Source organism: Perca fluviatilis, chromosome 5 (genome assembly GCF_010015445.1).
Source record: "Perca fluviatilis chromosome 5, GENO_Pfluv_1.0, whole genome shotgun sequence".
NCBI classification, from domain to species: Eukaryota; Metazoa; Chordata; class Actinopteri; order Perciformes; family Percidae; genus Perca; species Perca fluviatilis.
This window is the reverse complement of record NC_053116.1, coordinates 44033592-44046091: the sequence shown is the minus strand read 5'-3', so window position 1 is coordinate 44046091 and position 12500 is coordinate 44033592. Positions and strand designations below refer to the sequence as shown.

At 46.9% G+C, this 12500-nt stretch overlaps 1 protein-coding gene across 1 annotated transcript in view; it reads left to right on the top strand.

The window, feature by feature from the left end:
* rfc2 (replication factor C (activator 1) 2) overlaps positions 1-12500 on the top strand; it is a 20841-nt gene that overhangs the window by 3051 nt on the left and 5290 nt on the right. Inside the window, exons 3-4 of the mRNA XM_039801185.1 lie at positions 1326-1427; positions 2771-3029. Coding sequence (XP_039657119.1) covers positions 1326-1427; positions 2771-3029 — 361 coding nt within the window. The remainder of the gene's footprint in view (positions 1-1325; positions 1428-2770; positions 3030-12500) is intronic.

Here is a 12500-nt window from a genome sequence, read left to right as displayed (position 1 = left end):
CACAAAAACAAAAACAACACAAAACAACAACAACCACACAAAACAAAAAAAATCCCAACCACCACCACCATCTCAACAACATCCACACTCAGGTCACGACTATGCCAACTAAAACCCACCCACCACCACACACACACACATCACACACACAACACACACACCACACACACCATACCCCACAACCACACACACTTCACACACACCCACCCTAGCCCAACACAACATTACAAACCACACTTATACACCTACACACATAATACAAACACACACATACATACACATACACAATGACACAAACAAAACAAACATACACACTACATACAACAACAATAACAACAACAAACAACAATACCTTATATAATATGTAAATATATATATAGGAGTATATGGGTATATATAGAGTAAGTGAAGGGGAGGAGGGAGAGAGAGGGAGGGAGAGAGAGAGAGGGGGAGGGAGGGGGAGGGAGGGAGAGAGAGGGAGGAGAGAGAGAGACAGAGAGAGAGGGAGGGAGACATCTGATCTGGATCAAACCTGCCCTCTGAACTCACTTTGGGATCTATGTGATCCAAAAAAACAGGATTATCCTGATCCAATCAGAAGGGAGGATTCAGTTGGGATTTTTCCAACCAAATAAAATCAGAGAGAGGTTTTTTTTTTAAGTGAATGATCATAAAATCAATGTTTACTGATGATATATACATGTCTTCATATGGGAATCATATAACATCTAATGAGATATGGTCAACAACAACAACAAACAAACATAACAAAATAAGGAATGTAAAATGTTTCCGTTTGTTAAAATTAAAACAACCAGTGTCTATTAGGGGCCTCCCTGTAGTTCTTTACCTGTAGTTCTTATCTGAGCCAGCAGGCTGCACTGTTGGCTCCATTAAGGCTCTGGTCAACAGGGTTTGGTCATCCTGACATTTGGTATTTGGATCCCAGTGATCCAATTCAGTGTTCCTTTTAGAAAACTGGCATAAAAGTAATCTGGATCAGGAGATCCTGGACAGCTAAACATGGGATTTCCAAATCCAGATCAATTTGATCCAGATTAAATTTTTTGAAAAACTGGGCTGTGGGGACACACCTGATAAATACACAAAGACAGTCTGGGGTTGTTTTAGTTAAAGAGTATATCTACTACGCTTTAACTGGGTCTAACTTATCTCGTCTCATTTTATTTAGCAGAACATTAAAATGATTCAATCTATAATTTACAAGAGAACGTGAAAGAGTCTCTACAGGAAGTGTCCGGGAGTTTAGATTAAGTTCTCTCTCTTTAAGGAGGAGACTCTACCTGCTGCTGTTGTGTTTTTAGGGGAATCGAAGTGGTGAGGAACAAGATCAAGATGTTTGCTCAGCAGAAAGTCACACTGCCCAAAGGACGACACAAGATCATCATCCTGGACGAAGCCGACAGGTGAGAACAAGCTGCAATGTAACCCAAAACCCACCAGACTCCATGTAAATAATCATGACTTTTATCATCCTAAAACGCACTTCATTCAAAGTGGACAGAAACTAATTAAAACTACCAAAAGCCGTCTTGGTTCATCTTTCCACTGTTCCAACAATCACCACTCTGGTTTGGTTGAAATAAACCCTTAATTCACCCATTTACATGTGGAGATATGCTGGCTCTATACATGCTAAAAGTCCTGATTATTTACATGGAGTCTGGTGGAGATATGCTGGCTCTATACACACTAAAAGTCCTGATTATTTACATGGAGTCTGGTGGAGATATGCTGGCTCTATACACACACTAAAGTCCTGATTATTTACATGGAGTCTGGTGGAGATATGCTGGCTCTGATACGCTAAAGTCCTGATTATTTACATGGAGTCTGGTGGAGATATGCTGTCTCTATACACACTAAAAGTCCTGATTATTTACATGGAGTCTGGTGGAGATATGCTGGCTCTACCTACAGCTAAAAGTCCTGATTATTTACATGGAGTCTGGTGGAGATATGCTGGCTCTATACGCTAAAAGTCCTGATTATTTACATGGAGTCTGGTGGAGATATGCTGGCTCTATTACAGCTAAAAGTCCTGATTATTTACATGGAGTCTGGTGGAGATATGCTGGCTCTATACACACTAAAGGTCCTGATTATTTACATGGAGTCTGGTGGAGATATGCTGGCTCTATACACACTAAAAGTCCTGATTATTTACATGGAGTCTGGTGGAGATATGCTGGCTCTATACACGCTAAAAGTCCTGATTATTTACATGGAGTCTGGTGGAGATATGCTGGCTCTATACACACTAAAAGTCCTGATTATTTACATGGAGTCTGGTGGAGATATGCTGGCTCTATACACACTAAAAGTCCTGATTATTAACATGGAGTCTGGTGGAGATATGCTGGCTCTATACACGCTAAAAGTCCTGATTATTTACATGGAGTCTGGTGGAGATATGCTAGCTCTATACACGCTAAAAGTCCTGATTATTTACATGGAGTCTGGTGTAGTTTGGTGATGGTGATTTCGGGGCTGTTTGATGTTAAACTAAAAGGATCTTACTCTTTAACTAAAAGCTCTATCTCTGTAGGGATCCATCCCATAATGTTGTCAGACACTTAGAATAATAATGTGAGTCTGTCAGCAGCAACAACAGAACTGTTAGTGACTGCTGCTGAACATTAGTCCTGTAGGTTACGTTACAGCCTTTTAACCGTTATTTGTGTGTGGAGTAATTAGTTTGACGGGAGACAGCAGATGACCTCGTTGTCTCGTGTCTCGTGTCCTGCAGCATGACGGACGGCGCCCAGCAGGCTCTGCGGAGGATCATGGAGATCTACTCGAAGACGACGCGCTTCGCCCTGGCGTGCAACGCGTCTGATAAGATCATCGAGCCGATCCAATCACGCTGCGCCGTGCTGCGCTACGCCAAGCTGACAGACGGACAGGTCCTGGCTCGCCTGCAGGACATCGTCCACCAGGAGGCGCTGTCTGTCTCTGACGATGGGCTGGAGGCTGTCATCTTCACCGCTCAGGGAGACATGAGACAGGTAGGAGACATGAGACAGGTAGGACACATGAGACAGGTAGGAGACATGAGACAAGTAGGTAGGACAGGTAGGTAGGTAGGAGACATGAGACAGGTAGGTAGGACAGACAGGCAGGTAGGTAGGAGACATGAGACAGGTAGGACACATGAGACAGGTAGGAGACATGAGACAAGTAGGTAGGACAGGTAGGTAGGTAGGAGACATGAGACAGGTAGGTAGGAGACATGAGACAGGTAGGAGACATGAGACAGGTAGGTAGGAGACATGAGACAGGTAGGAGACATGAGACAGGTAGGTAGGACAGACAGGCAGGTAGGTAGGAGACATGAGACAGGTAGGAGACATGAGAAAGGTAGATAGGTAGGTAGGAGACATGAGACAGGTAGGTAGGAGACATGAGACAGGTAGGTAGGACAGACAGGCAGGTAGGTAGGAGACATGAGACAGGTAGGAGACATGAGACAGGTAGGTAGGAGACATGAGACAGGTAGGAGACATGAGACAGGTAGGTAGGACAGACAGGCAGGTAGGTAGGAGACATGAGACAGGTAGGAGACATGAGACAGGTAGGAGAAATGAGACAGGTAGGTAGGACAGGCAGGTAGGTAGGAGACATGAGACAGGTAGGAGACATGAGACAGGTAGGTAGGACAGGTAGGTAGGTAGGAGACATGAGACAGGTAGGAGACATGAGACAGGTAGGAGACATGAGACAGGTAGGTAGGAGACATGAGACAGGTAGGAGACATGAGACAGGTAGGTAGGACAGACAGGCAGGTAGGTAGGTAGGAGACATGAGACAAGTAGGTAGGACAGGTAGGTAGGTAGGAGACATGAGACAGGTAGGTAGGAGACATGAGACAGGTAGGTAGGAGATATGAGACAGACAGGTAGGAGACATGAGACAAGTAGGTAGGACAGACAGGCAGGTAGGTAGGAGACATGAGACAAGTAGGTAGGAGACATGAGACAGGTAGGTAGGAGACATGAGACAGGTAGGAGACATGAGACAGGTAGGTAGGACAGACAGGCAGGTAGGTAGGAGACATGAGACAGGTAGGTAGGAGACATGTAGGAGACATGAGACAGGTAGGTAGGAGACATGAGACAGGTAGGTAGGAGACATGAGACAGGTAGGTAGGTAGAGTAGGAGACATGAGAACACGTAGGTAGGAGGAGCATGAGACAGGTAGAGGAGACATAGAGACAGGTGAGGTAGAACAGACAGGCAGGTAGGTAGGAGACATGAGACAAGTAGGTAGGACAGGTAGGTAGGTAGGAGACATGAGACAGGTAGGTAGGAGACATGAGACAGGTAGGAGACATGAGACAGGTAGGTAGGACAGGCAGGTAGGTAGGAGACATGAGACAAGTAGGTAGGACAGGCAGGTAGGTAGGAGACATGAGGACAGAGTAGAGTAGGACAGGCAGGTAGGTAAGAGACATGAGACAAGTAGGTAGGACATGAGCAGGTAGGGTAGGAGACATGAGACAGGTGGGTAGGAGACATGAGACAGGTAGGAGACATGAGACAGGTAGGTGGGGAATGTAGACAGACTGGTAGGAGACATTAGACAGGGAGGAGGTGGGACAGACAGGCAGGTAGGTAGGAGACATGAGACAAGTAGGTGGGAGACATAGAGACAGGGTGGAGACATGAGACAGGTAGGAGGCATGAAGGACAGGTGGGTGGGAGACATGAGACAAGTAGGTAGGAGACATGAGACAATGTGGGTGGGAGACATGAGACAGGTAGGAGACATGAGAACAGGTAGGTGGGACAGACAGGCAGGTAGGTAGGAGACCATGAGACAAGTGGAGTAGGACAGGTAGGTGGGTGGGAGACATGGAGACAGGTAGGTAGGAGACATGTAGGGACATGAGACAGGTAGAGTAGGGAGACATGAGACAGGTAGGTAGGTGGGTAGGAGACATGGAGACAGGTAGGTAGGTAGGTAGGAGACATGGAGACAGGTAGGTAGGAGACATGAGACAGGTAGGAGACATGAGACAGGTAGGTAGAACAGACAGGCAGGTAAGGTAGGGAGACATGAGACAAGTGGAGTGGGACAGGTAAGGCAGGTGGGTAGGAACGGGGACAAGTAGGTGGGACAGGCAGGTAGGTAGGAGACATGGAGACAGGTAGGAGACATAAGACAGGTAGGTAGGAGACATGAGACAGGTAGGGACACTGAGACAGGTAGGTGGGAGACATGAGACAGTGATAGGTAGGACGAGGCAGGTAGGTGGGAGACATGAGGCAAGGTAGGAGACATAAGACTAGGTAGGTAGGAGACATGAGACAGGGAGTAGGAGACATGAGACAGGTAAGTAGGAGACTGAGACAGGTGGGAGACATGAGACAGGTAGGTAGGAACATGAGACAGGTAGGAGACATGAGACAGGTAGAGACATAAGGACGGTAGGTGGGACAGACAGGCAGGTGGGTAGGGACATGAGACAGGTAGGAGAAATCGAGACAGGTAGGAGAGCATAGAGACAGGTGAGACGAACAGGAGGCAGGTGGGAGAGAGTTTGCTGACTTCCTGTGCCGCTGACTTCTGTTTGTCGTGCTGACTCCTGTGTGTCCCTACTGACTTCTGTGTGTCGTGCTGACTTCTGTTGTCCTGCTGACTTCCCTGTGTGTGTCGCTACTGACTTCCTGTGTGTACCGTGCTGACTTCCTGTTTGTCCCTGCTGACAACTTCCCTGTTTGTCCTGCTGACTTCCTGTGTGTCGTGCTGACTTCCCTGTTTGTCCCTGCTGACTTCCTGTGTGTCGTGCTGACTTCCTGTGTGTCCGTGCTGACACTTCCCTGTGTGTGCGTGCACTGACTTCCTGTTTGTCCTGCTGACTTCCTGTTTGTCTTGCACTCCTATTATTTGCCGCGTGAACAACCTGCAGTGACGACCCTCCCAGCCGGCTTCATCAACAGTAGAAGCGATGTTCCAAAGTGTGTGAGCCCCACCCCTACTGGGTGAAGAGGCATGCTGGGACACTGCGTGCGCGGAGACGATGACAGGCGTACAGCGTGGTGGAAGCGCTGTAGGCATTTCAGGATACTACGCCAGAGCGACATCACGCAAGGAACATCTTCAAGGGTCTGCACCCAAGACCCTCCCCATGGCCCGAAGTACCTCAAGCACGAAGTTCATCAAAGGTTAAGCCCCTCCACTATCACACCACATCAAGGTTAGCCCCTCCCACTTATCACACCATCAAGAGTTAGCCCCACCCACTTATTCACCATCAAGGTTAGCCCACCCACCCATTACACCATCAAGGTTGCAGCCCGCCCACTTATTACACCATGGTGGGATTGCCCGCCCACTTACACCATCAAGGTTAGCCACCCACTTACCTTACACCGTCAAGGGTTGCCCCATTACCACTTAGTACACCATCAAAGGGTTAGCCCCGCCCACTTATCACACATCAAGGTTAGCCCCACACTTATCACACCATCAGGTTAGCCCCTCCACAGTATCCACACCATAACGTTAGCCCCCACCCTTATGCACCACAAGGTTAGCCCCTCCCTTATCACACCATCAAGGTTAGCCCCGCCCACTGGCCACACCATCAAAGGTTAGCCCACCCACTTATTACATCATCAAGGTTAGCCCGCCCACTCAAAAGAGTAGGAGTCACTGCCAGAGCAAAGGGGGCAGCTTAAACTTCAGAACTTTCGAGCCATCCATAGGCCATTTTGTTGCTAACTGGCCATCACCTCCTGTTAGCATTCCACTGACCGCCATTTTTTTTCGTCCTTGACAGAGAATAAGCTTTTACCATCTAGGCGTTTAAGACTCTATTTGTCCGTTGTATATTTCCCTAAGAAACCGACAATGTATAAAGAAAAGGCTCCATTACCTTGTAGCTCACGTTATGGCTCCCGTAGCAGGCAGCATTTTATAACAATAGAGCTAACTGATTTGGCTCCATAACCACACGGAGACTGTCATGTCACACAGTAGAGGAATTACCCGTATAGTACAGGAGAAGCTCACAAGCGAGTTTGGACTTCCATTTATCTGTTTAGTTTAAGTGGTACTAATGTTAACTAGCATGTTAGTGATCGTAGCGACTGATATGTTAGCTAGCATGTTAGTGATGACTAGTAGCTGTAGCCTATGTTTATCTCCTTACATGATACCTACACTCTCCGTCTCTGTAAGATTGGGAATGATTGAGATTTCTCTTTGGCACAGCTACCAGAAGACTTCCACACTTTCAGACCAGGTTACTCACATCACATCCAAGGGATAAGAGAAGTCTATCGATCAAGAGAGAATCCTGATGAGACCGAGCAGCTTTTCCCTTTAGGGTTGATATTCCATTCTACAGATGTACATTTCTATGTGGCATTTTTTTTCCACAAGATTTCACTTGGAATGTAGGATAAAAATGAGTGGATGGAAACACAGCTGGTATTTTCAGTAACCGTGAAGTAACGAGTGTGCTATGTCTCTGTGCTGCAAGAATCGGCTACACACACCCACATGAGGATGTCTGGAAGAGGTGAACTCTCTGCTGCAGATGGCGAGGAGCTGCTGGCCCGACTCTGCAACAAAGGCCCCCCCTGCCAGCTGAATGGACTGCTCCACGCCCCCGCCAGCTGAATGGACTGCTCCACGCCAACATTCATGTTACATCAGAAGCACAGAGAAAATAAATCATCTGTTCACTGATCAGGATCACAGTCTGTTAGACCCGGACTCAGAGCTGTACCTCTGATTCAAGAACTTTCCAATGTTGTTGTTGTTGTTGTTGTTGTTGTTGTTGTTGTTGTAGGTCCCTAATGCGTCCTACCTGGACTCTGTCTCCATGTTTCTGTGTCTGAACCTGGTCCAGTATAAAAACCAAGAACCGAGGCTGTGGAATGCCAAACCTACAGGACTAATGTGCAGCAGCAGTTGGTCGCTAAAAAGTTCGTATTGTGCTGCTGACAGACTCACATTATTATTCTAAGAGTCCAGTTCCAGGCGTTCCACTGTTTCCCACAATCCCCACTCTGGTTTGGTTTGAAATAAGCTTAATTCACCCATACATGTGGAGATATGCACATAGCTCTATACACGCTAAAAGTCCCAGAATTATTTACATGGAGTCTGGTAGGAGATATGCTGGCTCTATACCGCGCTTCAAAGTCCTGATTATTTACATGGAGTCTGGTGGAGATATGCTGGTCTATACATGCTAAAAGTCCTGATTATTTACATGGAGTCTGGTGGAGATATGGCTGGCTCTATACATACTAAAAGTCCTGATTATTTACTAGAGTCTGGGTGGAGATATGCTAGCTCTACACGCTAAAAGTGCATTTATTTACATGGAGTCACATGGTGGAGATATGCTTTGGCTCTACACCGCTAAAAAGTCCTGATTATTTACATGGAGTCTGGTAGGAGATATGCTGGCTCTATACACACTAAAAAGTCCTGATTATTTACATGGAGTCTGGTGGAGATATGCTGCTCTACACACCTAAAGTCCCTGATTATTTACATGGAGTCTCTGGTGAGGTGTGGCACTACACTACATAAAGTCCTGATTATTTACATGGAGTCTGGTGGAAATATGCTGGCTCTATACACTCAAAAGTCCTGATTGTTTACATGGAGTCTGGTGGAGATATGCATAGCTCTATACACGCTAAAAGTCCTGATTATTTGCGTGGTGAGTCTAAAGGTGGAGATATGCTGGCTCTATACCGCTAAAGTCTGATTATTTACATGGAGTCTGAGTGGAAATATGCACAGCTCTATACGCTAAAGTCCTGATTATTTCATGGAGTCTAGTGCAGGGAGAAAAATGGGTACTTACAGTAGCAGTTAAGGATAGCCTTATATGTTGTACATATGCTTGGTATTGGTACTTTTATTAAAGTAAATTGAGGAGGTCAGACCGCAGGTTTGGATGTGATGGCTTTATTCCATTACAAACTGGCTTACATTAAAGTAATAACATCAAACTTTAAGAAACTGAACAGCTACAAGCGCTTAGTAGAAATCTCAGCCAGTAACAAATTAATAAATATTAATATTAATAACGGAGAACACAGATTGCACATCAACAGGTTTTAGTTCCCAGGATTCACTTCCTGTTGTGAAGCTTTAACAGTAGTCATGGAAGCGTTCCAAGCGTCACTCCCTACCAACTACAGTCAGGAATAAGTGTAATGGATCATCAACACCGCTGGCGCTCCCTTTTCACCACGTGTGCGATGATGTCAGAAGCGAAAGGCGGAACTGATTTCATGCCACAGAACATGCGGTCAGGAACAGCTTCAGAAATATAGATTCGCAGTCCTTTGAAAAAAGCTGGTTTTGTGATTGTTCGCGGGCAGAAATCCTTGATCATGTGACACGTTTTTCTTATAAAATGTGATGTAATACCCCATATGGTATTTATGCAGTCTTATGGCGATGAAACTGCTGTTTGGTGAACTAACCGCTTTTCAATGATGTTCATGTAAGCGTAATGGCGTCATTTCATAACGTTCCCATAACGGGGAAATGGCTGCTAGTGTAAATCAGCGCAACATTTTTCACTTTCTGCTAAGATATAATACAGGCGTTTTAGCAGACGAATGGGTTATGTACTATGCAAGCACCGCTAATTTTCACGCAGAAACGACAGATTAGCGGTTGAAGTCGCGGTATTTGAAAAATAAGGCTGATTATCACGATACATAATCAGGTTTTTCTGGAGGACTGTATGTCGGGTGCAGAACACAGGAAGGGAACAAACGAGGTGACGACTGGCGGTGTTGAAAGAGAACGAAGCAACAAGTCTCCTGCTAAATGACGGATTTTAAATCGCTGACGATCCTCTGAGGCCGGAACGGCGACAGGAGTCAGACCTTCACGAAACGTAGAGACTTTTTCAGGTTTTCACAGGAGGGGAGTTCCTACGATGGGCGACTAACTTGAAGAGAGATTTGGGCTGTTTGAAGGCTTTTAGGTTTCTCTCACGGGTAACTAAGCAGCTGGAAAGAAGATAGGCTAACACGGTGTCCAATGTTTTACTTTTCTTTTAGTGTTAAAATTGATTTTTATAAAATTGAGATTGGGAAAAGTATGGTTCAGGGGAAGCGAGTAGAGTTCAGGTATCAAACTTTAGGAACCAGACGAGGGACAAGAGACAGGTGTGAGCTCCCTCTAGAGCTGCTGCTGGTTGCCTGTTCAGGTTCTATCTAAGGAGGCGCTGCCTCCGTGGCCTGACGGCGATCAACACAGCAAGGCGACGGCGACCAAGCTGCAAGCTTTTGTCTCTGGGTTTGAGCCTAAGTCTGCGGTCCAACCAGTAACGGGGAACTGGAAGTGGGTTTATAAATAACAGCTGTTCTGACGACCGGTCAGAAGCAGGAGTGTTCATCTACGCCTGGTGTAGACTTCAACTTCTTATCAGCCACCACGACCGTCAACACAGTCCCAGCTAGAATAATAAGATTATAATAAAGAGTAAATAATAAAGAGAAATACAACAACTGTAAATATGAACCAGCTGTGAGGTACGTTTCGACTCCAGGGAGGACGTGAAACAAAAGCTCAACAGCTGTAGTTGCTTTTATCCGGGATAACTAACTAACCGGTTGATATCAATGAGCCACAGGGGTCAATCAGACCTGGGGTCAATCAAGAACGGGGTAAACCAGACCAACGAGGGTCGAAATCAGACCACCGGGGTCAATCAGAGCCGGGATAATCAGACCACGGGATCAATCGACGCCAGGGGTCAATCAGACCACGGGGTCAAAGACACGGGGTCAATCGAACCACGGGGTAATAGACGCAGGATCAATCAACCACGGGGTCAATCCAGACCACGGGGATAATCGAACCACGGGGATATCGGGTAAATCAGACCACAGGGTCAAACGAACCGGGGTCAATCAGACCACAGGTAATCGAACCAGGATATGAGACCGGGGATCAAACGAACCCGAGCGTCAATCAACCGAGGGTCAATAGACCGACGGTGTCAGACACCGGGGTCAAAGTAGAGAGAGAGAGAAAGTATATAGAGAGGAGAGTAAGAGAGGGAGAGTAAAGAGAGTAAAGAGAGGAGGTAAAGAGTGGGGAGGGAGAGGTAAAGGAGGGAGAGTAAAGAGAGAGTAAAGGGAGAGTAGGGGAGGGAGAGTAAAGAGAGGGGAAGAGAGGGAGAGTAAGGAGAGGGAGAAGTAAAGAGGGAAAGGGAGAGTAAAGAAGGAGGAGGTAAAAGAGGGAGAGAGTAAAGAGGGGAGAGAGGGTATAGAGGAGAGAGTAAAAGGGAGGTAAAAGAGAGAGAGGAAAAGAGAGGGAGAGTAAAAGAGGGTAAGGAGGAGAGAGAGTAAAGAGGGGGAGAGGTAAAGAGAGGTAAGGAGGAAGGGAAGAGGAGGTAAGAGAGAGAGGGGAGAGTAGGGAGGAGGGAGGTAAAGAGAGGGAGAGGGAGTAAAGAGGAGAGTGAGAGGTAAAGAGGGGGAGGGAGGTAAAAGAGAGGAGAGTGGGAGGGAGGAGTAAAAGAAGGGAGTAAAAGAGGGAGGAGAGTAAAGAGGTAAAGAGAGGAGAGGTAAAGAAGGAGGAGTAAGGAGGGAGAGTAAAGAGAGGTAAAGGAGGAGAGAAAGGGGAGAGGAGTAAGGAGGAGGAGGTAAAGAGGGAGGAGAGTAAGGGAGAGTAAGAGAGAGGGAGAGAGTAAAAGGAGGAGGAGAGAGAGAGTAAAGAGAGAGGGAGAGTGAAGAGAGAGGAGAGTAAGAGAGGGAGAGGTAAGGAGAGGAGAGGTAAAAGGTAAAAAGAGAGGGAAGGTAAAGAGAGGAGAGAGTAAAGGGGAGAGAGGGAGGGAGAGTAGAGAGAGAGTAAAGAGAGAGGGGAGAGAGTAAGGAGGGAGGAGTAAAGAGAGGTAAAAGAGGAGGAGAGAGTAAAGAGGGAGAGGTAAAGAGGGAGAGTAAGGAGGAGGAGAGTAAGAGAGAGAGTAAAGAGGGAGAGGAAGTAAAAGAGGAGAGAGTAAAGAGAGGTAAAGAGAGGGAGAGTGGAGGGAGAGTAAAGAGGTAAAGAGAGGGAGAGAATACAAGGAGAGGAGAGGTAAAGAGAGGTAAAGAGGGAGGAGAGTAAAGAGAGTAAAGAGGAAATTAAAGAGGAGGAGAGGTAAAGAGGAGAGGAACCAGGCAGGTGTTCCTATGCAGGTCATTTCATCTGGAGGGTCAGATCCAGTGACTGTGGCGTGGGCTGGTGGCTCCCACGTTGGGCCCAGTGGCCCTCTGAAGCATGGTGGTGGAACACTTGGCTCCTGCCTTGGTCAGTGAGGCGGCAGCTGGGGCAGTGAGTCCTGGAAGCCCGAACCAGCAGGTCAGCCTGGCTGTGGAAGGCACTGGGGGGGCATGAGTTAGGAGCATTCAGACTGGACAGATGAGGATGAAGGCTCGATTACTAAGAACTCCCCACATCTGGAGCAGATGTCATGGGAGCTCTGCAACATGTCATGTCTTTGGCA